General features: G+C 38.5%; 1 protein-coding gene across 1 annotated transcript; it reads right to left on the bottom strand.

The window, feature by feature from the left end:
• Positions 1-254: 254 nt before the first annotated feature.
• LOC140944091 (uncharacterized) lies at positions 255-27,663 on the bottom strand. The gene is made up of 5 exons (XM_073393204.1): positions 27,435-27,663; positions 18,215-18,332; positions 10,832-11,178; positions 7,657-7,774; positions 255-861 (listed from the first exon to the last, which is right to left on the bottom strand). The coding sequence occupies exons 2-5, from the start codon at positions 18,330-18,332 to the stop codon at positions 503-505; spliced, it is 942 nt and encodes a 313-aa protein (XP_073249305.1). The 5' UTR covers positions 27,435-27,663; the 3' UTR covers positions 255-502.

Here is a 27,663-nt window from a genome sequence, read left to right as displayed (position 1 = left end):
CGACCATCTCGGTTTCAAATGTTTCGAGTCTAGAAACGATCCATCGAAATGCACACAAATGTGATCCCGCGAAGTGTTCACTCGGCGAGTCTCCCGCTTTGTGATCGGCCAAAGAAGACTAAAACTGGAACAAATTAAGTAATCCATCGATAAGTACGAAGAACGGTTCTTAGGTTTTAATTGCGCAGGATAAAGAAGGAGACAAGACTATCCCAATCATATTCCCTGGATAAAAATTCATTCTAAAGTTCACATAATGTTAGCATATTATTTTAATTCAACGAAAACATATGGTTTATTCTCTGGTCCTAACTACACCGCCAATATTCAAAACAAAATTCGTTAATTTAAACTTCACATAACGTTAGCATATTATTTTAATTCAACGAAAACATATGGTTTATTCACTGGTCCTAACTACACCGCCAATATTGAAAACAAAATTTGTTAATTTAAACTTCACAGTTGAAACCTACATATTGGTCTGAAATATTACGCTTAATTAAGCAGAGACCATGTGTGCTCCAAAATAGCAATGCTCTGGATGGAACCACATACTGGTATCATTCCGATCAGGCTTTAGGGAGATCTGCTCTCCCGCAGACAATACAAACACTCCTCCAGCACTTCCGGTCTCTTCAATTGGACCTCCTGGCAAATCCTTGTTGATCATGAGAAGAACTCTGTTGCCTGCCATGACCAAAACGCGGTTTTTTGACAGAGATGGCTGATGGACAAAGAAGAGCTGGGCGTAGACGTAGTAGCGTCCAGTATATGGGACTGTGAGTGCGCCTGCATTGTTGTAGTAAAAGCCGCCAAGCACGTGGCTTTTAGGGTCGTTCGGGTTCCAGTGGGTAATAACTATGGATAAAACAAAAACAAATAAAATTACGCAAAACGTACCACGTACTACTACTACTACTACTACTACTACTACTACTACTACTACTACTACTACTACTGCTGCAGATGCTGCTACTACTACTACTACTAATATAATAATAATAATAATAATAATGATGATGATAATGATAATAATGAAAATGAAAATGAAAATGATAATGATAATAATAATAATAATAATAATACGAATCGACTCATCCCCCTGGACAAAGGAAAGGACGCTGTTCGGCCGATTGGTGTAGGAGAAGTTATACGGTGGAAAATGGGAAAGTGTGTTATGCACGTGACAAAGCCCGATGTCATTGAGGCAAGTGATTCCCTTCAAGTTTGTGCAGGGCACAAAAGCGCAAATTGAAGCTGCAATTCATGCAATGCGCAACATCTTCGAGGCGGATCAAACGGATGCTGTTCTGTTAATCGATGCATCAAATACCTTTAACACCCTGAACAGAGCTGCAGCACTACATAATATCCGAGTGTTGGTTCGACCCTGGCTACCTGTGTGATAAACACCTATTGAGAACCTGCGCGTCTCTTCATTAAAGGCGGTGAGGAACTAATATTAACAGAGGGCACCACACAGGGTGACCCTCTGTCCATGAGCCTATACGCCAACACTTCAACCACTTATAACGCGACTGCACGTTTCAAGCGCAGCAAAACAGTGTCGGTTTGCTGATGACATAACCGGAAGTGGTTCCCTAAAAGACGTGAGGAAATGGTGGGATTAACTATCAGAGAGTAGCCCTCCGCTGGGTTACTTCCCTAATGCCAAGACATGTTGGTTGATCATCAAACCGGCACGAGAACAGCCTGCCAGGGAGGTCTTTAGAGATACTGCTATTGACGTAACCACAGAGGTCCACAAGCATTTAGGCGCGGTTCTAGGATCAGGATCGTTCCTTGAAGAATATGTTGGCGAGAAAGTAGACAAATGGGTCAATGAAGTTACTAAACTCGCAGATTTCGCCATATCACAGCCTCAAGCCTGCTATGCAGCCTTCACTTTTGGTCTGCGGCACCGTTGGACATATTTCCTAAGAACATTACCGGATATTGCAGAATTACTTGAGCCACTCGAGCGCGCGATTAATGAGCTTCTCATACCAGCTGTCACTGAACATACAGTCACTAAAGTAAAGCGCGACCTCCTTGGTTACCCTGTGCGCATGGGAGGCCTTGGATTCACAGATCCTGTAGTGACCTCATCTTCTGAATACGAGGCTTCAATCGAAGTTATTAATCCGCTCGTAAGGCGAATTGTTGAGCAAAAGCACCAGCCTCCAGATGCCTCAGAAATTCAAACACTGCAACTGAGCACACGAACACAAAAAGATGACTGTCTAAGTGAGATGCTGGAGCAAGTGAAGAACCCCCTGCCGACAAAAGCTAAGCGAGCTGTTGAGTTAGCTACAGAGAAGGGATCATCAAATTGGCTGACCGTGATTCCCCTTAAAGAGTTGGATTACAATTTGAATAAGAAGGATTTTAGAGATGCAATCAAGTTACAGTACAACTTGGACATAACGGACACGCCCATGCTCTTCGTATGCAGTGTTCAATTTAGCGTGGATAACTTGGAAGCAGAGATGCTAAGGATGGTCTGTAATGACGTGGAAGTAGAGCTGGTCCTTCAGGACGTCACTAGGAGACATTAAATCATGACGCTAAAAAAGCCCCTGATGCTCGTTTGGATATTCATGCTCGAGGTTTTTGGGAGAGACAGAGATCTGCATTCTTCGACGTCCGGGTGTGTCACCCTAATGCAGACTCATGCAGAGACATAACTCCTAAGCAGATCTACAAGAAGCATGAGAAAGAGAAGAAGAGGCAGTATGCGGAAAGAGTAATGGAGATCGAACAGGGAACGTTCACTCCCCTATAGCTAGTTTTCACGACCACAGGTGGAATGGCGGATGAGCGTGTTAAGTACCACAGCAGACTTGCGGAGCTGATCGCAAATAAGAAGGGAGAAAATTACTCACGCGCAATTTCCTGGATAAGAGCTAAAGTATCTTTCGCCATCGTACGCTCTGCGATACTATGCTTGAGACGCTCAAGATCCAGAATAAGACAACTAGACTTTGTTAACTCAGACCTACAGATCGATAATATCTTTTTTTAAAGAATTAGGAATTTTAGGAATACGAGATTTTATTATTTTTAAATTGTTTTCTTTTTAATATCAGAGACGGATAATTCTCTTTTGTAAAGACTTAATTTAAAACTCTGGACTACCTGCAAGAGTCATTGACCACATCTGAGCCGCAAGGAATGTATTTGCTAAATCGTTATTGACGCAGTGATTGCTATTCTTATCATTTATATAATTCTTAATGTTATATAGTGCTTAATCCATATTAAAAAAAAAAGGAAAGAAAGAAAAAAATCAATAAATCAATAAATAAAATAATGTGAAAGGTTTGAACCCAGGAGTCATTTCATAAGCAGGCTGAGTATGATCGTCCGGGTGAACGTAGTCCTGAAAAGGAATGTTGTTGTTGACAGTATCTGACGCTTTGGCAACCTGTGCGGTAGTCATCTTCAGAGTAAAAGGGTCAAGTCTTTCACCCGGACGATCATACTCAACCTACTTATGGAATAATAATAATAATAATAAAATACAAGTAATACACATTTTAAGAGGAGGCCTCCATCACTAAGAGTGGTTTTTTAGGAGGATCCTCTATTAAAAATGAAGTATTAAAACTAAAATAACATTAAAAATCCTAAAATGGAATATTAGAAGAGAGTAGCATCATAATTAAGAACTTCGTTAAAAATATGTACATGTACATAAAGCTAACCTTAGAAGAGTTACCTAAAAACATAATCAAATTTGCTTTAAGAATCATGTCCGGCATTGGTCTTTTTATTGCCCCCGCAGGGTTCCGGCCCAGAGGCCGGAACCCGAGGAGGCACCCTAATGTCCCCCGCGTAAAGAAGAAGTATCGTATTACTGTTAGTATATGCGAAGCTTTCCCGATTTGATGAAACTAGGCGCGCACGGTGGTCCCGGTTAATTTTCAGCATGTGCGCCTGGCTCAGCAACTGCGCAAACTGCGTTTGTCAACGAGTCGCATTCGCCGAATTGTGTCGCACACAAGCACAACAAGTGGCTCCAAATCCTCGTTCGGGAAGATTTTCCACCGAAACTCCTCTAGAGCGAGAACGCCGACTTCAAATTAAGCGTGAACAACGAAGGAGAAGACGTCAACAAGAAACCGCGGAGTAGAAGGAACATCGATAAGCACAGCGAAGGCAACGCCGACAACAACAGACAGAGGAACAGGAGATTGGAATCAAAGGAATTATGATCGTTTTACACTGTCGAAAACCCAGATTTCTTAGTTTGCCGGTTTCCCCGCAGATATATAGATCAAAGTCTGCAAAGTTTCAGCTCCGTATTACGGCCCGAATAATAATAATTTTCAGGCGAACTGCACCGGGCCATATTTTTTCTTTGTTTTTGTCTTTTTCTAAATGCGGGCGGCGAAATAATGCTAAATGTGCTTTTCAATACACTGTTAACAACAACACTACATAATACGCAAAAAAGAAGAAGAAGAAAAGAAAGAAAACGTATGGACCTTTAACACGATATCCGCCGTTGGTCACCCGTCCAGTTCGTAACCCCGACCACAGGGCTTAACTTGAGTGCCGTTACCAAACCGAGTTTCGCGAAATTTATTGCGAGATACATATTTCTATAGAGTTAAAAAGTTATTCAGCAGTACTGCAATTGTTTGGTATTAAAGAACTTGATTTGTCAGACACAAATCAGCAACGTGGATCGACAGAACTTTGAACTGGTTTTGTCAACGTGGATCGACAAACTCGATTCAAACCACATCAGGAATAGCTCAAATTTCTCAAAATCCAGTCAAAGACAAGAAAGGTGCTATCGTGAAATAACCGGGTTTTGTTCTATATTAAGTTATTCAGGGTTTAATAAACAGTGGTCCATGTGTTTTTAGGGTTAGTTTATTGCGAAATCCCGATTATTTTATTTGATACAAGGACATGCCAGAAAAAATGAACTGGGAAATATCTCAAAGGTGAGAAACTTGAAACAGCGGTCCATGTTTTTGTAGGGTTAGTTTATTGCGAAATCATTTATATCAGTTGCGTTCGACGTTGCGTTCAAGAATGTCACACTCGAAGCCAAAGCATCCGTTCGACACTTTAGTTATAGGAAATTTAGTTACAAATAGATAATTAAAGATGGTTTTGCTGTTTAACACGCGTTCTATTACATTTGCAGTGTTGGTTCAACTCATTATGAGATGTATAAAAAACAATTGTCCATCCTAGGCATGTCATGTATGAGGATTTTCATTAACCCAGGAAACAAAGTGTAATAATTGAGAAAACACAAAAGAGAACAAAAGAATTACACTCAGAAACTCTAATACGAAAACTTCATTTCAAAGGTTCATGGTAAATACATGGACAACCACAAGGAGTCTTCATTCGGGTTTTAAAAGGTCGGGGGCAGATTTAGTGACAACTATAACTAGTTAGTTCAATAGGCAGGGAAGGTCAATCGTTGAAAGGTCTAAAATACGTAGTCCGTCTTCTCCATTCCGTTCGGCGGATTGGGAAGTCTAGGTCGAAAACCATTCCTAGTAGAGTCGAACCTGTATTAAGCGGTACTGTATTAAGCGGTAAGCCTCTATTAAGAGGTTAGTTTTCAAAGTCCCAAAAATTACTTCCCTTGATGTACTGTAATCTCGACCACTATTAAGCGGTCGCAGTCAGCAAAAATTTTTTTGGAATCACTTTCTTGGGGAGCACTCATCTCCATACTCCAAACTGACATTTCCTTCAAACTGACATTTCCCTCTAACAAGAGTACAGAGTCTAAGTATCTTCAAATTTTAAGGAAAAAAATGTTCAGAAGGGCGTGAGTAGGACTCGAACCCTAAGCGTAGAATCTGCAGTCCATCTCCCATACCATTACGTCACTGAGCATTTGTTGACGGTTGATGGTTTGATTTAAAGATATATAGCAACAACCCTAACCCCAAATAGAAGCTAACCTTTTATCGAGTTAATGCTTAACCCTAATCACTATTCTCAGTGCTGAACCCTAATCAGTATTGATCAGCGCTTAAGCCTAATTACTATTCTCAGGGCTTAACCCTTAACAACCCCTGCGGCCAGCTGAAAATTGCATACAAGCGGTTCAGGAAGGATTGGAAACTAAATGGGAAGGCTCGGTTACTATTCTAAGCTTAGTGGTCAAGCTCCCCAAGAAACTGATCCACCAAAAGGTCACCATTTGCGAAGTCCCAACGGGACTTTTTCTATGGTCTTGACCTGTATTAAACGATCACACGGTGTCAATTACTTCTTCATAAAGTTTCAAATAATGTAACCCACGAGAAAAACAATTGATTTCCTTTTTTATTTTCGCAAATCATTAAAACGCCGGAAATGAATGTTTCTATTCGAGGTCAAACGTCTGATCTGATCAGCACTGGAGATCGAATTCTTTAAACTGTATTTCTTGCAACCTGTATTAGGTGGTCACCCTGTATTAAGCGGCCACGTAGCCATTTCACGAGGGTGACAGCTTAATACAGGTTCGACTGTATTATAGTTATGTATACTAACTAACTTAAAGGGGTCCTAAATAATCAAAGTATTCCGGAGCATCTCCCTTGATTGCATTCTGAACTGTAAGACATCGAAACTTTGGACAAAACGGATACAGAAACAATTTCCGCCTTTCGCTTTCGTCTTTATTGACTCTTTAGTTGTCTATGCTTCACAACACGCGGATGGCTATGTGATTTCCCGCAAAATAACCTCGAGTTGCATTTGGGTTGCCATACCTGTTCATTTAGTTATTCTACATTGCGGACCGACGGGCGGTCGGTCGGGTGGACGGTCACCGTGATAACCAAAATTTCTCAGAAGCGTAGATTACCACATTTTCTTAGGTATGGGACTACGCTCGCGCTCGCGTGGAGCTCCCCTATAATATTTGCACCGCCTACCCATTGTCCGTTCACCGGAAATTGAGTTATGGGAGGAAACCGCTCCTGCCTACCTACTATGCAGCCTTTCACACTACAAGGAAACCTGGGGGGAAAAACCAATAACAAGAGTTGGACCTCCACACACCTGTAGTCCTTCCATGACTCAGAAAACCCAAGCACAGCTATACTCGCAATGGAATTGAACAAGATGACTTAAGAAAGAGGCAGGAATTTCAGAGTTCTACCGTATGAACCATGAAAATAACCTTCGCATGGCACTTATCTAAGCACGTTAACTTCTTGGTCTCAGTAAAGCGTCCCTAGAAAATCTGAAATACCGGGCCATCCATAAGCGGACACTAAAACAAATCACAGGCCAGTGTGACGTGACGGCTAGGCTCGATTACTAGCCGTTTTTCAGGAAATGCGCCAGTGCTTCTCCCAAGAAAAGAATTTACGTCACATACACGATCGGCCAGTCACGAGTCCAGCCGTCTCTTCTCGGCACGAACTCGAGAGAGCGGCGGAAATCAGCGAGTCTGTGTGTGTCGCCCAGTGTAATAAGCTTCATTGACCTTTATACTTTCAATTTTTGTTGACACACTCAGTAAGTGTACACTGAGTTGACAGGCGAAAGAGTAAGCAGTTTTGGACAGCTCAAGGTAATAAGGTGCTCCAGGATTCACTTTTTAAACTAAGACTAACGAAGACTATAGTGAATGTAGTCTCCGTTAAACGAGTAAAATATTATGTTTAAGTTACATACTTTGCCCGTTACGACAGTTCTTCCTTTGTCCATGGCTTTCTAGATGGGCTGATGGCACGGAAGGTAACTGTGGAGGCATGCCGGGATAGCCGGGTTGGGGTGGATATTGTCCCTGCATCTGAGAAAAGAATGGAAACCGCAAAACAGTTAATAAGTCTGACGCCTCGCTGAGACATTTCTACTCAGTGCATGTGTCAAGAAGAAAGCAAAGAATGCCACGAAATGGAACTCGAATGAGGTGTTGTGACACAGTGGTGTATGGTATGGTGCCCCATATGTGCCATAGGAAAAAGCTGTAGGATAACGGAAAAATAAGTTATTTGCTCCAATAATTTTTACTTTTATTATTACTTTTTTTTAAGCATTAATTGTTATTTCTTTTCTTTTATTATTTTTTTCTTAGTCACACAACAAAGAATATTAAATAGAAGAGAAAAAGAAGTGAATATGGTCTATGAGTGCCATAGTAAAAAAAAGGAATTGTGCAGCTGGCAGCTGCCTGGGTGTGCCATAGACCAGAATGCACTTTGATGTCCAGATGCGAGACCCAATATGGCGAAGGTACGGAGTAGAACAGCGATCGGGAAGATGACATGAATTAAGAAACGACGTTGAAGCCACAAATGTGATAATTGACCACAAGTGTAATAAAGCCCTCAAATGAAATAAAAATTGACCACAAGTGTAATAATGCCCTCAAATGGAATACAAATTGACCACAAATGTAATAAACCCGTTAAATACAATACAAACTGTATACTCGAAAGAGCACCGCCCTCAACTGAAGTCGGACAAAAATAGACACCGCACCGCTCGTTCGAAAATCGAAAACAATATTCTATTTCATTTAATCGAAAGAGCGCCGCCCTCAAATCACCAAATTAATAACTGCCAATACTCTACAAATGTTTCTCTTCCGGAGAAACAATACATTGCGAATAAGCAATACGTTGATGATAACTCTAAAGATTGTTTTCACTGTCTCGCAACAAAAAAAAAAAAAAAAAATCGCAAACCGTCCAAACATATTCCCTGGATAAAAGTTCATATAACGTTAGCATCTTATTTTAATTCAACAAAAACATATAGTTTATTCACTGGTCCTAACTACACAGCCAATATTCAAAACATAGAGAATACTTCATGGAAAGTGCTGGCGTACGGTATTTACGCACGAGTTGTTGACGTATCAGAAATTGAACGAGTGAGCGCAGCGAACGAGTAAGATTTCTGATACAAAAATAACGAGTGCGTAAATACCGTACAAAGCACTTTCCATGTGGTATTGTGTTTATTATATACATACTGAGACATCATCATTTTGGCGGCTTTTTTATTTTAAATCTTTCAAAAATGCTAAAATTTGCCGCTACACACTTACCGCAAAATGACAACGAAAACGAAGTATCAGCTTTTTAGTAAAAACGTTCGTTAAAAACATAAATGACGGTGAGGATATGATGTAATCCAAGAACCATAAGTAATCTCAACTGTTTGTTCTCAATGCACAATTGAAAATGAGTGAATTTAAGTAAAATGGCCAGTTTCAATATAAACTTAAGCTTAAATGAAAGGCAAAGTAGCTCCGACAAAAAGCACAACAAAAGCTTACGTCTCGTTCTGTTTATCCCTTTCCGCTGTTGTTTCACGGGCTCTCTACCGTTTTCTTTATCGACAGTGAAACAAACGAAACTATTCCCACTCCATTTCCGAAATGTTTATCACTTTTTTAGCGAGAAAAACTCTTTGAGTAAAACTTTTCTCGTTGAATGTGTGCGAAGCGGCGCTGCAAGCTGCAATAAAAGGCGGCAATTTTGGCGCGAAACCCACACACCTCTGTGCCTTCAGATTGGACGTATCATTTTTCTCACACGTGAAAAAACATCGTTCGCGATTCTGATTGGACGTATCATTTTTTTTCACGTGTGAAAACCATCGTTCGCTCCTCTGATTGGCTAGAACTAATTTGCGTACGAAAATTTACGACATAGCTTTTTGGTGAGTATTTCTCAGTATGTATATAATAAATAATAATATACATGAAAAAATTTCTCGATTATGATTGGCCAAAGGAAATGCAGTTTTTAGGTAACACGGTGCGGAAAAAAAGTAAGTTAGTACAGAAAAGAGTAACAAACGTGACATTCTGATTGGCTAATAAACAAAGGAACTCACTGGAGCCAATCAAATGCACCACCTAAATGGCGCAAAATTTGGATCCGCTCCGGAGCAGTTTCGAGCAAAAACCGCAATGGTTGGCCTTTGCAGCACATTTGCTTTTGCGACCGAAACAACTGTAGAGGAGCTGAAAAACTGCTCTAAAAACGAAAACACTGCGAAAAGCACTGGTTTTTGGCTCTCTTTTTGGAAGAATTGGTACGTAGATAAGGAAATTACTGATGAAATAGAAAATTATGAGCCGGCTGAGCTTAACACTTTGCTCGAGCATTTCTACGCTGAAATAAAAAGGTGAAGATTACGAACCAGAAAGCCTTAAAGTAACGATGGCATCGCTTGATAGACACTTAAAGAACAAAGGCTGCACCCTGTCCATTGTACGTGACCGAGAATTTACTTCGTCCAAAGAGGTGTTAGAGGACAAAGTGAAACAGCTTCGCATGGATGTCCGTGGTAAGCGCCCAAACAAAGCTCGGCAAGTATGAGAGGAGGAAGAAGAAATTCTCTGGAAGAGCGAAAAACTCGATGTAATAACCCAGAATCTTTAATTCAAACACATTGAACGATTCCATGAACTGTTCAGCCCGTTTCTGCAGCTTGCAAACTTTAAAAACATCGAGCAAAATGTTGTTTTGACTGCACTTGTGATGATATTTGCGGCATTTGAATGATTTATTTTTGCACGTAGTTTACGCGTGTTGACTCTTTATCAAAGAGATTTTAAAGCTATCTCGCAATTTTTTCATGAATATTATTAATAAGTAACCACATGATTTTTCTCGTGCAATTTGGAATAAATGAGCACTCGTAAATTTTTTCAAAGATCACAAATTGCACTCGCCCGTAATTTTGTTAGCCTTTTAAAAAATTTGCTCGTGCTTTTTAATTCCAAATTGCACTCGAAATCATGTGATTACCTGTACAAATTCGCTAATTTAAACTTCACAGTTAAAACCTAAACATTGGTTTGAAATATCACGCTTAATTAAGCAGAGACCATGTATGCTCCAAAATAGCAATGCTCTGGATGGAACCACATACTGGTATCATTCCGATCAGGCTTTAGGGAGATCTGCTCTCCCGCAGACAATACAAACACTCCTCCAGCAAATCCGGTCTCTTCAATTGGACCTCCTGGTAAATCCTTGTTGATCATGAGAAGAACTCTGTTGCCTGCCATGACCAACACGCGGTTTTTTGACAGAGATGGCTGATAGACAAAGAAGAGCTGGGCGTAGACGTAGTAGCGTCCAGTATATGGGACTGTGAGTGCGCCTGCATTGTTGTAGGAAAAGCCGCCAAGCACGTGGCTTTTTGGGTCGTTCGGGTTCCAGTGGGTAATAACTATGGATAAAACAAAAACAAATAAAATTACACAAAACGTACTACTACTACTACTACTACTACTACTACTACTACTACTACTACTACTACTACTACTACTACTACTACTACTACTACTACTGCTACTGCTACTGCTACTGCTACTGCTACTGCTACTGCTACTGCTACTGCTACTGCTACTGCTACTGCTACTGCTACTGCTACTGCTACTGCTACTGCTACTGCTACTGCTACTGCTACTGCTACTGCTACTGCTACTGCTACTGCTACTGCTACTGCTACTGCTACTGCTACTGCTACTGCTACTGCTACTGCTACTGCTACTGCTACTGCTACTGCTACTGCTACTGCTACTGCTACTGCTACTGCTACTGCTACTGCTACTGCTACTGCTACTGCTACTGCTACTGCTACTGCTACTGCTACTGCTACTGCTACTGCTACTGCTACTGCTACTGCTACTGCTACTGCTACTGCTACTGCTACTGCTACTGCTACTGCTACTGCTACTGCTACTGCTACTACTACTACTACTACTACTAATATTATAATAATAATAATAATAATAAATATCAGAACAATAAGTAATATTTTACAATTTTAAATTATATCGTATTGTTTGCAAATTAAAAACTAGATATATGACAACAATGGTAACTATTAAAATTCTATTTACAATTAATTCGCTTGAAAAAAAGAAAAGAAAAAAAAACTATTCATTCAAAAACACTATTTACAATTCCTGTCGATTTAAAAAGAGCTTAGAAAGAAGTTAATTTAACTAAGAAAAATTTATTCGAATTAAAAACATTTCATTTCAATTAAAAAAAAAAAAACCATCAAAAATCTAGGCCTAAAATTATGAATACAGATGTAGACCAGCTACAGCGAGAGTGAAATCTTCTGAGACCTCACGTGATTTGAATAATAATAATAATAATAATAATAATAATAATAATAATGATAATAATAATAATAATAATAATAATAATAATAATAATAATAATAATAATAGTAATAATGATAGTAATAATAATAGTAATAATAATAATAATAATACTAATAATAGTACGAATCGACTCATGCCCCTGGTCAAAGGAGAGGACGCTGTTCGGCCGATTGGTGTAGGAGTACGTACAACGTAATAATTGACGTACTAGGTGGTTATTCTAAACACTTAGAGAAGTCGGTGAGGAAGCTACTTGGGGCGAGAGCACGGGGCGTACTTGAGCGGATGCAGAAGTCGGTCATCTCAAACACTTTGAACATTGCCAGAACATTTAAGATAAATACTTAGTTAGGGCGCTAAGGACTCCAGTTTTTAGGTTTTTTTTTTCTGTAGAAATCCAGAAACGCAAGTTTGCTGATGTTTTTACTAAGATTTTTTAGAGTATTAGAGTTTGATATTATTCTAAATAGGCTTTTACTAGAGATAACCATATTATAATGGCCTTGTTTAGGTATATAAGAAAAAATGAGAGTATAAAAACTGAATAATTTTCTAAACAGGCTTCTAGTAGAGATAATTATATCATCATGTTTTTGCGTTGGTTTTACAGAGTATAAGAAGTTAATAATATTCTAAATTGGCTTTTTAAGTAGAGAGATTCATATCATTATGTATATTAGGATCGTATTAGGTTTCGCACCGACCTTCTTTTACTTCTAAGTATAGCTTCTCAAGTGGTGTGGGTTACGTTATGCGCCCTATACTACTCATAATGTGGACAGCATTCCGAAGTTTTATACTGCGAGATAATAATAATAATGCGAATGGATTTCAGCGAATCGACTCATCCCCCTGGACAAAGGATAGGACGCTGTTCGGCCAATTGGTGTAGGAGAAGTTATACGTAGGAAAATGGGAAAGTGTGTTATGCACGTGACAAAGCCCGATGTCATTGAGGCAAGTGATTCCCTTCAAGTTTGTGCAGGGCACAAAAGCGGAAGTGAAGCTGCAATTCATGCAATGCGCAACATCTTCGAGGCGGGTCAAACGGATGCTGTTCTGTTAATCGATGCATCAAACACCTTTAACGCCCTGAACAGAGCTGCAGCACTACATAATATGCGAGTGCTGTATCCGACTCTGGCTACCTGTGTGATAAACACTGACAGACAACCTGCGCGTCTCTTCATTACAGGCAGTGAGGAACTAATATCAGCAGAGGGCACCCCACAGGGTGACCCTCTGTCCATGAGCCTATACGCCATCAGACTTCAACCACTTATAACGCGACTGCACGTTTCAAGCGCAGCAAAACAGTGTTGGTTTGCTGATGATACAACCGGAAGTGGTTCCCTAAAAGACGTGAGGAAATGGTGGGATGAACTATCAGAGAGTAGCCCCCCGCTGGGTTACTTCCCTAATGCCAAGAAATGTTGGTTGATCATCAAACCGGAACGAGAACAGGCTGCCATAGAGGTGTTTAGAGGCACCGCTATTAACGTCACCACAGAGGGCCACAAGCACTTAGGCGCGGCTCTAGAATCTAGATCGTTCCTTGAAGAACATGTTGGCGAGAAAGTAGACGAATGGGTAAAAGCAGTTACTAAACTCGCAGATTTCTCCTCATCACAGCCTTGAGCCTGCTATGCATCCTTCGCTTTTGGTCTGCAGCACCGCTGGACAATCGTTCAATCGAAGTTACTAATCCGCTCGTAACGCGAATTGTTTAGCAAAAGCACCAGCCTCCAGATGCCTCAGAAATTCAAACACTGCAACTGAGCACACGAACACAAAAAGATGACTGTCTAAGTGAGATGCTGGAGCAAGTGAAGAACTCCCTGCCGACAAAAGCTAAGCGAGCTGTTGAGTTAGCTACAGAGAAGGGATCATCAAATTGGCTGACCGTGATTCCCCCTAAAGAGTTAATCTTTAACCACAGTTCGTAACCATACAGTTGGAGTTGGATTACAATCTGAATAAGAAGGATTTTAGAGATGCAATCAAGTTACGGTACGACTGGGAAATGACGGACACGCCCATGATTTGCGCATGCAGTGTTCAATTTAGCGTGGATCACGCAATGGTGTGTCAGCGCGGCATCTTCATTATCCAGCGCCACAATGAACTGCGCGACTTGGAAGCAGAAATGCTAAGGATGATCTGTAATGATGTGGAAGTAGAGCCGGTCCTTCAGGAGGTCACTGAGGAGACATTAAATTATGGCGCTAACAAACCCCCTGATGCCCGTTTGGATATTCATGCTCGAGGTTTTTGGGAGACAGAGATCTGCATTCTTCGACGTTCGGGTGTGTCACCCTAATGCAGACTCTTAGAGAGACTTAACTCCAGAGCAAATCTACAAGAAGCGGGAGAAAGTAGGAGAAAGCTATTCAAGTGCAATTTCCTGGATAAGAGCTAAAGTATCTTTCGCCATCGTACGCTCTGCGATACTATGCTTGAGAGGCTCAAGATCCAGGATAAGACAACTAGACTTTGTTGACTCAGACCTACAGATCGATAAAATCTTTTTTTAAAGAATTAGGAATTTTAGGAATACGAGATTTTATTATTTTTAACTTGTTTTCTTTTTAATATCAGAGACGGATGATTCTCTTTTGTAATGACTTAATTTAAAACTCTGAACTGTCTGCAAGAGTCATTGACCACATCTGAGCCGCAAGGAATGTATTTGCGAAATCGTTATTGACGCAGTGATTGTCTCATGATTTATATATTTCTTAATTTTATATAGTGCTTAATTCATAGTTTGAAAAAATAATAATAAAATAAATAAATAAATAACTAAATAAAATAATGTGAGAGGTTTGAACCCAGGAGTCATTTTATAAGCAGGTTGAGTATGATCGTCCGGGTGAACGTAGTCCTAAAGAGCAATGTTGTTGTTGACAGTGACTGACGTTTCGGCAACCTGTGCGGTAGTCATCTTTCACCCGTACGATCATACTCAACCTACTTATGGAATAATAATAATAATAATAATAATAATAATAATAATAATAATAATAATAATAATAATAATAATAATAATAATAATAATAATAATAATAATAATAATAATAATAATAATACAAGTAATACACATTTTAAGAGGAGGCCTCCATCACTAGGAGTGGTTTTCAGGAGGATCCTCTATTAAAAATAAAGTATTAAAATTAAAATAACCTTAAAAATCCTAAAATGGAATATTAGAAGAGAGTAACATAATAATTAAGAACTTCGTTAAAATATGTACATGTACATAAAGCTAACCTTAAAAGAGTTACCTAAAAACATAATCAAATTTGTTTTAAAAATCATGTCCGGTATTGGTCTTTTTATAAGTTCAATAGGCAGGGAATGTCAATCATTGAAAGGTCTAAGATAGGTAGTCGGTCTTCTCCATTCCGTTCGCGGATTGGGAAGTCTAGGTCGAAAACCATTCCTAGTACAGTCGAACCTGTATTAAGCGGTCAGCCTGTATTAAGCGGTTAGTTTTCAAAGTCCAGAAAATTACTTCCCTTGATGTACTGAATTTCGACCTCTATTAAGCGGTCGCGGTGGGCGAAATTTTTGTTGGGATCACTTTCTTGGGGAGCACTCATCTCCATACTCCAAACTGACATTTCCCTCTAACAAGACATTCTTTGATATTTCCCTTTTCCTACATAAAATTTCAAAGTACAGAGTCTAAGTATCTTCATTTTTTAGGGGAAAAAAAAAAATTCGGAAGGGCGTGAGTAGGACTTGAACCCGAAGCGTAGAATCTGCAGTCCATCTCCCATTGCATTACGCCACTAGGCATTTGTTTACCCTAACCAAATAGAAGCTAACCGTTTGTCGAGTTAATGCTTAACCCTAATCACTATTCTCAGTGCTTAACCCTAATCACTATTCTCCGGGCTTAACCCTTAACAACCCCTGCGGCCAGCTGAACATTGCATACAAACGGTTCAGGAAGGATTGGAAACTAAATGGGAAGGCTCGGTTACTATTCTAAGCTTAGTGGCCAAGCTCCCCAAGAAACTGATCCACCAAAAACATTTTGCTTGCGGTCACCATTTGCCAAGTCCCAACGGGACTTTTTCTATGGTCTTGACCTGTATTAAACGATCACACGGTGTCAATTATTTGTTCATACAGTTTCAAATAATGTAACACACGAGGTACAACAATTGATTTCCTTTTTTATTTTCGCAAATCATAAAAACGCCGGAAATGAATGTTTCTATTTGAGGTCAAACGTCTGATCTGATCAGCACTGGAGATCGAATTCTTTAAACTGTATTATTATCCATTCAAAATATTTCCCCAATTCTGTTTGGCTAAAAGCACACGCATAATTCACCATAACCAGTTACTGATGACCAAATTTGGAAGAATTTTGTGTTTAACGAGGAAATGACGTCAAAAATGCAGCGTTCGCCCAGGTTAAGGCACCGTTAACCGAGAAGACCTGGGGACGAGGTTGGGTTGTTTTGATTGTGGAAACAAAAATTGCGAACATTTCACTCGTTTCAAGAGTAAGAACTAGGCGAAAAAAATAGCTAAAAACATGGCAAGAACAACAAGAAGACAACTCGAAGGGCGACATCTGCTATTTGGAGAATATTTGCGGAGCTGAACAACTCTAAACGTGCACTATCAAAGATGAACTTAACATCGATGGATCGATGGAGGTAAGCATGTCTTAGCTATATTTTTAAACTAGGAATTATTTTGAATGAATAAGAAAACAATTATTGAATTCGGCTTTCGTATCAAATGAAGAATCATGGAGATCTCGGAGGGTGTTATCCGCCTCGGCCTACGGCCTCGACGTGATAATTCTTCATAGGATACTCTGCCTCATTCATTAATTGTTAACTCAGTTGCAACCTGTATTAGGCGGTCACCCTGTATTAAGCGGCCACTTAGCCATTCCACGAGGTTGACCGCTTAATACAGGTTCGACTGTATTATAGTTATGTATACTAACTGACTTAAAGGGGTCCTCAATAATCAAAGTATTCTGGAGCATCTCCCTTGATTGCATTCTGAACTGTAAGACATCGAAACTTTGGACAAAACGGATACAGGAACAATTTCCGCCTTTCGCTTTCGTCTTTATTGACTCTTTAGTTGTCTATGCTTCACAACACGCAGATGGCTATGTGATTTCCTGACTAACCTCAAGCTGCATTTGGGTTGCCATACCTGTTCATTTAGTTATTTTACATTGCGGACGGACGGGCGGTCGGTCGGGTGGACGGTCACCGTGATGACCAAAATTTCTCGGAAGCGTAGATTACCACATTTTCTTAGGTATGGGACTACGCTCGCGCTCGCGTGGAGCTCCCCTATAATATTTGCACCGCGTACCCATTGTCCGTTCACCGGAAATTGAGTTATGGGAGGAAACCGCTCCTGCCTACCTACTATGCTGCCTTTCACACTACAAGGAAACCTGGAGGGAAACACCAATAACAAGAGTTGGACCTCCACACACCTGTAGTCCTTCCATGACTCAGAAAACCCAACCACAGCTGTACTCGCAATAGAATTGAAACGATGACTTAAGAAGGAGGCAGGAATTTCAGAGTTCTACCGTATGAACCATGAAAATACCCATCGCATGGCACTAATCTAAGCACGTTAACTTCTTGGTCTCAGTAAAGGGTCCCCAGAAAATCTGAAATACCGGGCCATCCGTAAGCGGACAGTAAAACAACTCACAGGCCAGTGTGAAGTGACGGCTAGGCTCGATTACTAGCTTTTTTTTGGGAAATGCGCCCGTGCTTCTCCCAAGAAAAGAGTTTACGACACATACACGATCGGCCAGTCACGAGTCCAGCCGTCTCTTCTCGGCACGTACTCGACAGAGCGGCGGAAATCAGCGAGTCTGTGTGTCGCCCAGTGTAATAAGCTTCATCGACCTTTATACTTTCAATTTTTGTTGACACACTGAGTTGACAGGCGAAAGAGAAAGAAGTTTTGGACAGCTCAGATAATAAGGTGCTCCAGGAGTCAGTTTTTAAACTGAGACTAACGAAGACTATAGTGAATGTAGTCTCCCTTAAATGAATAAAATATTATGTTTAAGTTACATACTTTGCCCGTTAGGACAGTTCTTCCTTTGTCCATGGCTTTCTAGATGGGCTGATGGCACGGAAGGAAACTGTGGAGGCATGCCGGGATAGCCGGGTTGGGGTGGATATTGTCCCTGCATCTGAGAAAAGAATGGAAACCACAAAACAGTTAATAAGTCTGACGCCTCGCTGAGACATTTCTACTGAGTGCATTTGTAAAGAAGAAAACAAAGAATGCTACGAAATGGAACTCGAATGAGGTGTTGGGACACAGTGGTGTATGGTATGGTACCCCATATGTGCCATAGGAAAAAACTGTAGGATAACGGAAAAATAAGTTATTTGTTCCAATAATTTTTACTTTTATTATTACTATTTTTTTAATTTTTAATTCTTATTTGTTTTCTGTTATCGTTTTTTTTCAGTCACACAACAAAGAAAATTAAATAAAAGAGAGAAAAAAAAGTGAAGATGGCCTATGAGTGCCATAGTAAAAAAAGAAAAAAAAAACAAACTGTGCAGCTGGCAGCTGCCTAGGTGTGCTATAGACCAGAATGCACTTTGATGCCCAGATGCGACATCCAATATGGCAGAGGCACGGAGTAGAACAGCGATCGGGAAGATGACATGAATTAAGAACGATGTTTAAGCCACAAATGTGATAACTGACCACAAGTGTAATAATGCCCTCAAATGGAATACAAATTGACCACAAATGTAATAAACTTGTCAAATACAATACAAACTGTATACTCGAAAGAGCACCGCCCTCAATTGAAGTCGGACAAAAATAAGCACCGCGCCGCTCGTTCGAAAATCGCAAAAATATTCTACTTCATTTAATCGAAAGAGCGCTGCCCTCAAATCACCAAATCAATAACTGCCAATACTCTACAAATGTTTCTCTTCCGGAGAAACAATACATTGCGAATAAGCAATACGTTGATGATAACTCTAAAGATTGTTTTCACTGTCTCGCAACAAAAAAAAAAAATGGAAACCGTCCAGTGGAAGAAGCTAAGAAAATGAAACGTTACAAAAGACTAATATATAAACAATTTGTCAAAGTCTCAGGTCTTTGTGGCCCACAGTTTCTGAGTTATTTGGCAAAACGTTTCACGCACCTTTGTAGAACTTTGGTGTACCAGTTTAGTGCACCAATATGGCCGCCGGAAATCAACAAAAACATCTGGAGTTCACTTTTTCCATAAAAGCTCTTTCTTTTCACTCGAGAACTTAAGCATACGTGCGCATAAACATATCTTCTAATACTTAAAATGGTTATACTGTTGAAAATCAAGAGGAGAGACGTTTTTTTCAACGAGACAGCATTTTGGTGTCACGCACTGTAAAAACTCGGAAGTTCAAACTGCTGAATTTTCGAAATGAAACATGCTACGGGAATGGAAACTTGTACAAAGATTTACTTTTTGTTTATCTTCAACCTAGTGGTGCTAGTGTAAATAAGAATTCGTAAAACCTCGCTATTTTGACTTTACAATTTGATGCCGTCACTGTGAAAACCATCTATTGGACTCAATGTAAATAATGATTGGGATAGTAAAGGAGAAAGTTTTAGATCTAAATCAAAGTTTTACGGTCAATGATGTTGTGGTTGACACTAAGTATCTGAGGTCCATTAAACCCTACAGTATTCGAGATCATCATCAAAATTTTGACCGTAAACAAAAAATATTCAATTATAAAATAAATGGATTGGATAGTGGTATAATCAATGTATAAAATGGGTAAATGATAGTTTAAAAATGGCGAGAATTTACAAATGGATAATCATAGAATAACTGGCTTAAATGATCCACAAAATTCAACGGATGTAGTAAATAAACATTTGTTGAAAATCAATTATCCCATTATGTTAAAACAGATGAAACTCTTCAACAATGGTTTGCTTATTAGATATGGATGATAATCGAATAACTGGTTTGTCACTTCATCCTGTTACAGGTGACGAAGCTATTCACAAAAAATATCTTGATGCTCAAATTAAAAAGACAAATATTATATTGAGCCAAGTCATACTGTTAAAAATGTGTTTCAGTATCTCATGAATGATGTTAATGAATGGTCTACAGAATATGGTTGTAGTGTTTGAAAAATTGATGATTCTAAATATTTGTCCTCATTATTGGGATAAAAAATGTTTGTACCTATCACCAATCAAAAGACCAGATAACAGCAACATGTGGAGAGTTGGCTTACAATGCTTCGTTTAATAACCAATGATGAATGTACTATCATGATAAAAATTTATAATAAAGACTTATACGTTTATTACATTACTGGGACAGGTATGTGCCATTGAAGGTTATAACACACAAAAAGTATCAATCTAACCTATATCAACACAATACACGAAAAGATTACGAACACCGGGGGGGGGGGGGGGGTGACATGGATTCATACCCTGTTGACTTTAAAGATAAAGTGTATATTGTTGTTTATGGAGTAGATGGAATAATTGACTGATCATGTTGATAGGGAAGTGTATGACACTTATCAAGCTTATGAGATTGATAAAACGAAAAAGAAAATGCTTGTTCCCTTGGATAGTATAAAAAAAAGCAAGCTTCTGATAAGATATTTTTATTGAATGGTTGTAAAAAAATAGTTCTATATAATAATATTACGATAAAAGAAATTAAATTAGAAGTGACATATCCTAGCATATCATTAACTATAAATCATTTCATGTTACAACAAAATACAATTGTCACGTCAACATTAAACACACAAGTGAAAATAATAAATCAAAATCTTAATCTACGATTTGGCCATATTTCTATGATTCTGAATAATTCTGATATAACAAATAATGAGATAATGGTTCAAATTTCTTACAAAATTAACTAACATACATAATGCCAATCACACGAATCATGTATAATCATATAATATAATGACTAAAAAGGACATATTTCACTAACCTGAGATCAGGCCCAATTTTAGCGGTTCTCATACATTCTCTCTAACCGTTTCTACGACTCAGGGGCACCCAACGAGAGTATAGTTCAAAACCACATAAACATAGCATTGTTGAACGTATTTTAGTATTTAAACGGTAGATAAAGGCTTATTTTTATCCCCTAAAAATTTTTCATCTGTTCGGATTTCCTAGCTGAAAGTTTAGTGATTCGAAAGTTATAGGGATCAAAATTTACCTTTTCGAAAATTTCAGCCAGAAAAAAGGCTCCCGAAAATTCTAGGTAACCTTTTTAGGGTAAAAATCCGTTAAAAATGGGCAATTATACTATTTTTTTGAAATTCGAAAATCCTAGGAGAGGCAGGCAAGCAAGAAATTTGTCAGAAAATGATCCGAAAATTTTAGACCTCAAATCGTCTTCCGAACAGATAATTTTCCGAAAATTGTCGTTGGGTGCCCCTGACGACTACAATCACATGAGTCCTTATTATCACATCTGATGAATTCTACTGACTATTTTATTACCATCCAATTAATTTCATTTATATCAACTTGCTTTGAATTGAGAGACAAACTTATATCTCCGGAATAATTAATCCTACTGATGGTTAGAAATAAACAATGATTAATTTCAAGTAGCTTTTGCAATACTGTAATACTTTGTTATGGTCATGCAAATAAAGCTTATTGTTGTTGTTGTCTCTAACGGCTACCGCTAAAATTGGGCCTGATACAAACTCTCTCACGTTTGTGCTCGTTACGGCCAGATTTTGGCCGTAACGCCGTTTCGCCTTGCACGCTGGAATGTCATTTTCAAAGCGAAACGAAAATAGAGCCTGATCTCAGGTTAATATTTCACTTCAACGATATAGACCCAAATATCAACAAAGAAACGCTATCAGAAATAAAACGATTATATACAAATTATTTAAAAACATTCTGGTCTTACAAACAGCCTTACAAATATTTCAAGCGATTAAATTTAACCGTAAATATAAGCTCAACATGCTTGGTTGTCACTGGCACAGTAGCCGGTGGATTTACATTAAATTCTGTTATATTAAGGGCTATTTCGGGTGTTGGTTTATTACTTAAAACATTTAGTGAAATCAAGGACTGTAAGAAAAAAATCGAAATGTGTAAATTTGCTCACACAACATCTGAAAAAGTGTTAGTCGATTTAAGAACTTCTATAAGAATAAGAAGCGCAGAATTCAATCAAACTCAATTGACTCAAACATTCAATCAAACTCTGAAAACATTCTGAATTATTGATCTGTGTCCACTGGTTGATAAATCTGAAAAGCAGTATGACAAACAATTCACATCCGAGTAAAATTCTAGAGTAAACTTAATGATAAACTTTATTTTGTGACTCGTTCAAAGGGAAAATACCTTTGTATAACGTTTATAGACTTCATGCTTCCCGAGAACCACACTACTGGTTACTTGTTGATAATTTTGTGAATATCATCGTTAATTGAGTCTTAATTACACCATAAACATTATTCCACCGTTGATTATAATACTTCAGTGTTTTCGTAGAAGTTGTTGTTTTTATATTCTCATATTGCAATCCTAGCGTCCCAAATAATTTTCTCAATATATACAGTTTCTTTTAGGCCTCCTCGCCATCTCTTCCTACATTTTTTTTTTTTTGGCATCTTTTTGTAATTATCGTAATCGTGTGGCAAATAAATAAAATACCTATCTAAATACCTACCTTGACTCCCGATAACTCGAACCCTCGCTAACTCGAACCTCGCGCTAACTCGAACCTCGCGCTAACTCGAACCAAAATCGATTTCCCCTGGATTTCCGTCATACATTTACTGTAATTTTACCCTCGGTAACTCGACCCCTCGATAACTCGAAACTCCCGCTAACTCGAAGTAATTTTTGTTTCCCCTCAGATCATTTCTATATAATTTTACCCTCGATAATTCGAACCATGTTTTGAGCCCTTAAAAAGTCGGGAAAAAACAGTGTACTGCCTCCGAAACATTGATTTTTGAATTTCCCATTGACGTGTTGTAAGGATATAGTTTACTAGTGGATCGATAGTGGAGGCTGATGTTGTTTATCGCAATCTAACGTGAAATAGCTTTACTTCTCAAAAAGTAAAATGAATGCTCTATTTAGGCAACGTTTTGTTACTTTACGTTCTGATTTATGATCTAAAAGCATCTTTCAATTTTACCTCAACATTTCTACAATTAAATGTGATTAAAATGCTCACTGTGCAGAAAAAAACAGTGTTTTTTTCTTTACTCCAGGCTATTTTCTTCGGGCTCCCGATAACTCGAACTCCCGTTAACTCGAACCTTTTTCGATTTCCTTGAAGGTTCGAGTTATCGGGAGTCAACTGTAATTGATACTCGGCTGATCTATCCTTCTTCCGCCTTCATTAACTAGCGGTAACACTTCATCAATCAATTTTATTAAATATATCATATATCTTTTGTCTTTTGTTATAACTAATTCCGATAATTTTTTTTATATAATTAATTAAGAATATTCTCGATATGATTGTTTTCTGTAATACATACTTTTTCGGCCAATTTTATGTTTATTTTCATTTTCATTAACCATATCAAAACCATTGACTCGACAACATTTTATGCATAAATACATTCCCTCGTTATTTTTCAGTTCTTTATTTTTACAACATGGTTCATCCTTCTCTAAACTTCTATAATGTTACAAAAAGGGCAAGTAAATATTCCTACATGCGTTTTTTTGTTGCAAAATATACATAAATAAAAAAGATTTTGTGAAAATGAAATGATCAGCACAAACCACACCAAATTGAAAACCAGCAGGACGAACAACATTAGGGCTAGGAGTGTAATTGTTTTAGCTACTGTAGTTGTGGGTGTTGATGCCACTGCTTGACGGAAGTCTTTCTAAGCCGAAGCAGCAGTCCTCTGCTGAGAAACAGCCACCGAAAGGGATTCAGTCCAACCATCTGGATTATTCTTGTGCTTAGTTACCAGAATGCCATTAGTTACTGCCAAAGGGAGGGGACGTTACCAATCTTCACAATGTGAAGTTAGGTTATCACGGTTCTCCTGTTTTGTGGGCAGTACCAATCGCTAATATTTTCCCTAGATCAAATTTACTCAATTAGTTTTTATTATAAATCTGGATAAATCGCAACAACCACTTAAGACGCTATAATCTTTTACCCGGTAAGCACTCTGCGGTGGCTGTTTCTCAACAAACACACAGACTCTTATAGCCAGACAGTAAGACAGATAACTCGACCTTCTGACTGAACTTTCGTTTTTGATATTTCAGTTACTTGTCCATCCAATAAATATACCTTGGTTTTCTACGTGCGAATTCAATTCCTATTTGGCTATTATTATTGTCAAGAACCATTAACGTAAATTTTTATCACCGGAAATAAGTTAGGAAAAAAAAGCTGCTAGAAATTGTATGAGATGTGTCATCAATGACTAATCCATGGATAGTCATCAATTACTCATCAATGACATCAATGAGTAATCAATGTCATCGATGAGTAATCGATAGATCACAAACATTTTTAGTCATCGATTACCGATTGATTATAGCGAATAACCAATGACTAATCAGTTAATTACCCAATGATTACTAATCGATTACTCGTTGATGCCATTCATCATCGATTAGGAAAGGGACCATTAGAAATAACAGGAGGTGGGGTGAAAATTCCCCCAAAAAAATTCCTGCAAGGGAAGCTTTTCTAAAAGAAAAAACCTCCGAGCGGTAATACGTAAAAAAACATTTGTGCTTCAGTTGTTTTATTTGAAAACAACTATTTGATATTTCTACATACCACAAAACAAATAGCAATGGCTTGCTTTCTACACAGTCATCATTACCACTGATATTGCTTTCACAAATAATTGTACTATAAAATCTTTCTCTCCAGATATAAAATGTTTTTTAAAATATTTTTGATATAACATTAAGTAATAATAGAAATATAACATTTTCTCAACTACATTAAAAATTGATTTTTCAACAATAAATAACAGTATAATTTTGTTTTAATATGAAACACTAACAATCATCAAAACAACAAAATGTATTGGATGCATTGAAGAGCCTCCGTCTCTTAATATTTGAATAATAACAATCTATATTATGAGTCAATTGTGTAATGGAACTTCCCAACAATAAATATCTGACAGTGTAATTTTGGTTTTAATATGAAATAGTAACAATAGTCAAAACAACAAAATATACTGAATATATTGAAGTGCTACTGCTTTTCATTAATAACTGTTGATGTTCTGGCTCAATTGGGAAGTGGAAATTTCCACTAATAAATAACAGTGAATAATTTTTTGTTTCCAAAACAGTAACGACAGTCAAAATAACAAAATATGTATACCGTTTTCCAAAATGGCAGGTATTCGTTTGCCTAATAAGATGTTAAATTTGGCCCTCAATGCCATGTTTCAAGGTACCAGGGTAATAGTCTTTTTGATTTTTGCAGATGCAATCGAGGCGCCAAGGGCGAATTAACGTTAATGAATAAGTAATCTTGCTACTATTTTGGTATAAGCTGTATTGCACAAAACTGCAGCTGCCATTTCTTAGATTATAATAACAGTCTGTGTTGTGGTTCAATTTTGTCCCTGGATTAATTTCTATTTTGCTTTTTAATATGGTAATTTATGACAAACTTAGTCAAAACAAGGATAGATATAAATTAACATTAGACCAAGGATAAAGTTGAACCACTATCCTAAAACTACACTATATGGGTAGTCAAAATTGACTTCACGACTTCAGAGGATTTTATCACTCTCTTTGTGGCCCTTCCTCAACCGCTTGTTATTTTCCATTGTCATGTGGGTGAAAAACACATTGCTTCCATGTTTTTCACGATTAGTTACAAAAGAAGAAATGTGTGGGAAAAAAAAAAAATCCTGCAGACAAGTGGGCTTAAAAAATAAAATTCCTGTACTGACAATTTTTCACCCCCCCCCCCCCCCCCCCCCACTCTGGTTATTTCTAATGGTCCGTCCCTTAGTTATAGCATTAGACATACAACATGAAAACAAAAGAAGTTTGATGACTTCATTTGCTAGGGAAAGTCCCATCATTACATCATCAACTTCCTGTTTTTCCGAGAATGTCACGCTATGGTGATTCTATCCTATTAAAATTATGCAAATATTTAAACGCACTTATGAAATAAAAGGAAAAATCGATTTAAATTTAAGAAAAACTGGGCTGGTAGCTTCAGCTTCAAATATTACCAATGTATGATATAACATGCGCCGTTACCCCCATCTTCTATTCTTCTTGTATCACAGTAATCAGAGTGCGGTATAAGGGGTATAGAATACTACCTCGGTAAACGTGGGTCTCGGAAAACTTTGGCGCGATGTCGAAATCTAGAAAGCGTTTTTGATGGGTGATGGTTGCGTCTTGGAGTCTCGAGATTTTTTGCCAACGGATCTCGGAGAGCAGTATTTTGGTGGGCTTCCGCTAGCTTCCATTGACGTTTTCGGTCATTTTATTTAGCTTTACTTGTACCAATGTCTCGAAATTTTCGGCGCTTGGAGTTTTTAGAAGTATCTCGGGCTCGGAAAAGATAAAAACGCTTTAGTCTCGGTCTCAAATTTTGAAACCAGGGTGTGGCAGTCTCGCAAAGTCTCGAATTAGCCATTCTATTACCTTGGTATCGGACGTGCTGACAGTCATACAGCTAAAGCGACAGTCTGTACAGGTACAACCACAGCACGAAGAACCCTATCTGAACATGCGGCAATTTTTTTCTTTTGAAATATGACTGCGGGTGCTTTCCATTTAGAAAACGTTTCGTCGGTTCGTCCAACTGGAAAATTTCAGGAAAAAGCGAAAAATCTATAAAGGTAGGCCCGTTTTCCGGGTTGGAACGTTCCGAACCGAATTTCTTGTTCCATTTACACGTTTGTGGTACTTGAAACCAATCCCAATTGTTACCAACTCGGCAGCCATCTTGGTGTTCCGTCGGTTAAAGCCTTACCGGAGTTTACGATCAAATGGAACAACTTTTTGCCTATCGGAAAATCCAGCTCTGTTCCCACCGAAATTCCGGATTTTTTATCTAAATGGAAAGCGCCCGTACGACACATCAAATCGACCAACAAATGAATCGCTTCCTCCGCAATCCGTCTGCACCTGGTGCGATCGGTGCGATCCGGGTGCGATCGCCTTTTACAAACGAAAGTGTAGGATATAACCAAAAGTCGATTCCCAAAACGATTAATGTTAAAGAAACCAACCAAGAAGCAATCTTAAAGAGATGAAAACTCACCTCGCTTAGCCTGGTAATTCTGGTTTCAGAGAGAGAGAGAATGTACGTGGGTGATGTGAACTAAGGCAGACAATCCGTCTAGTGTTCAAGGCATCGTGCTGTCACGCACGACACGTGATCCTATATATTTGCTGTATCTCCGCTTGACAGGCTCAAGTGATCGGGAGAAATGCTTCACAACACACTGAAGTTTGCACCTTTAATCCCAAATGTTGATATATGTTGTTGA

The sequence above is a fragment of the Porites lutea genome, chromosome 7 (assembly GCF_958299795.1).
Source record: "Porites lutea chromosome 7, jaPorLute2.1, whole genome shotgun sequence".
Taxonomy (NCBI): domain Eukaryota; kingdom Metazoa; phylum Cnidaria; class Anthozoa; order Scleractinia; family Poritidae; genus Porites; species Porites lutea.
This window is presented reverse-complemented; position numbering and strand designations above follow the sequence as displayed.

What these genes read in the sequence shown, in the direction of transcription:
- LOC140944091 (XM_073393204.1), bottom strand. Translation starts at nt 18,332, where the DNA reads ATGCAGGGACAATATCCACCCCAACCCGGCTATCCCGGCATGCCTCCA. An exon ending in GAACTGTCCTAACGGGCAAA is followed by an intron (nt 11,179 to 18,214) that starts GTATGTAACTTA and finishes TTTTATCCATAG; the next exon opens with TTATTACCCACTGGAACCCG. An exon ending in GAACTGTCGTAACGGGCAAA is followed by an intron (nt 862 to 7,656) that starts GTATGTAACTTA and finishes TTTTATCCATAG; the next exon opens with TTATTACCCACTGGAACCCG.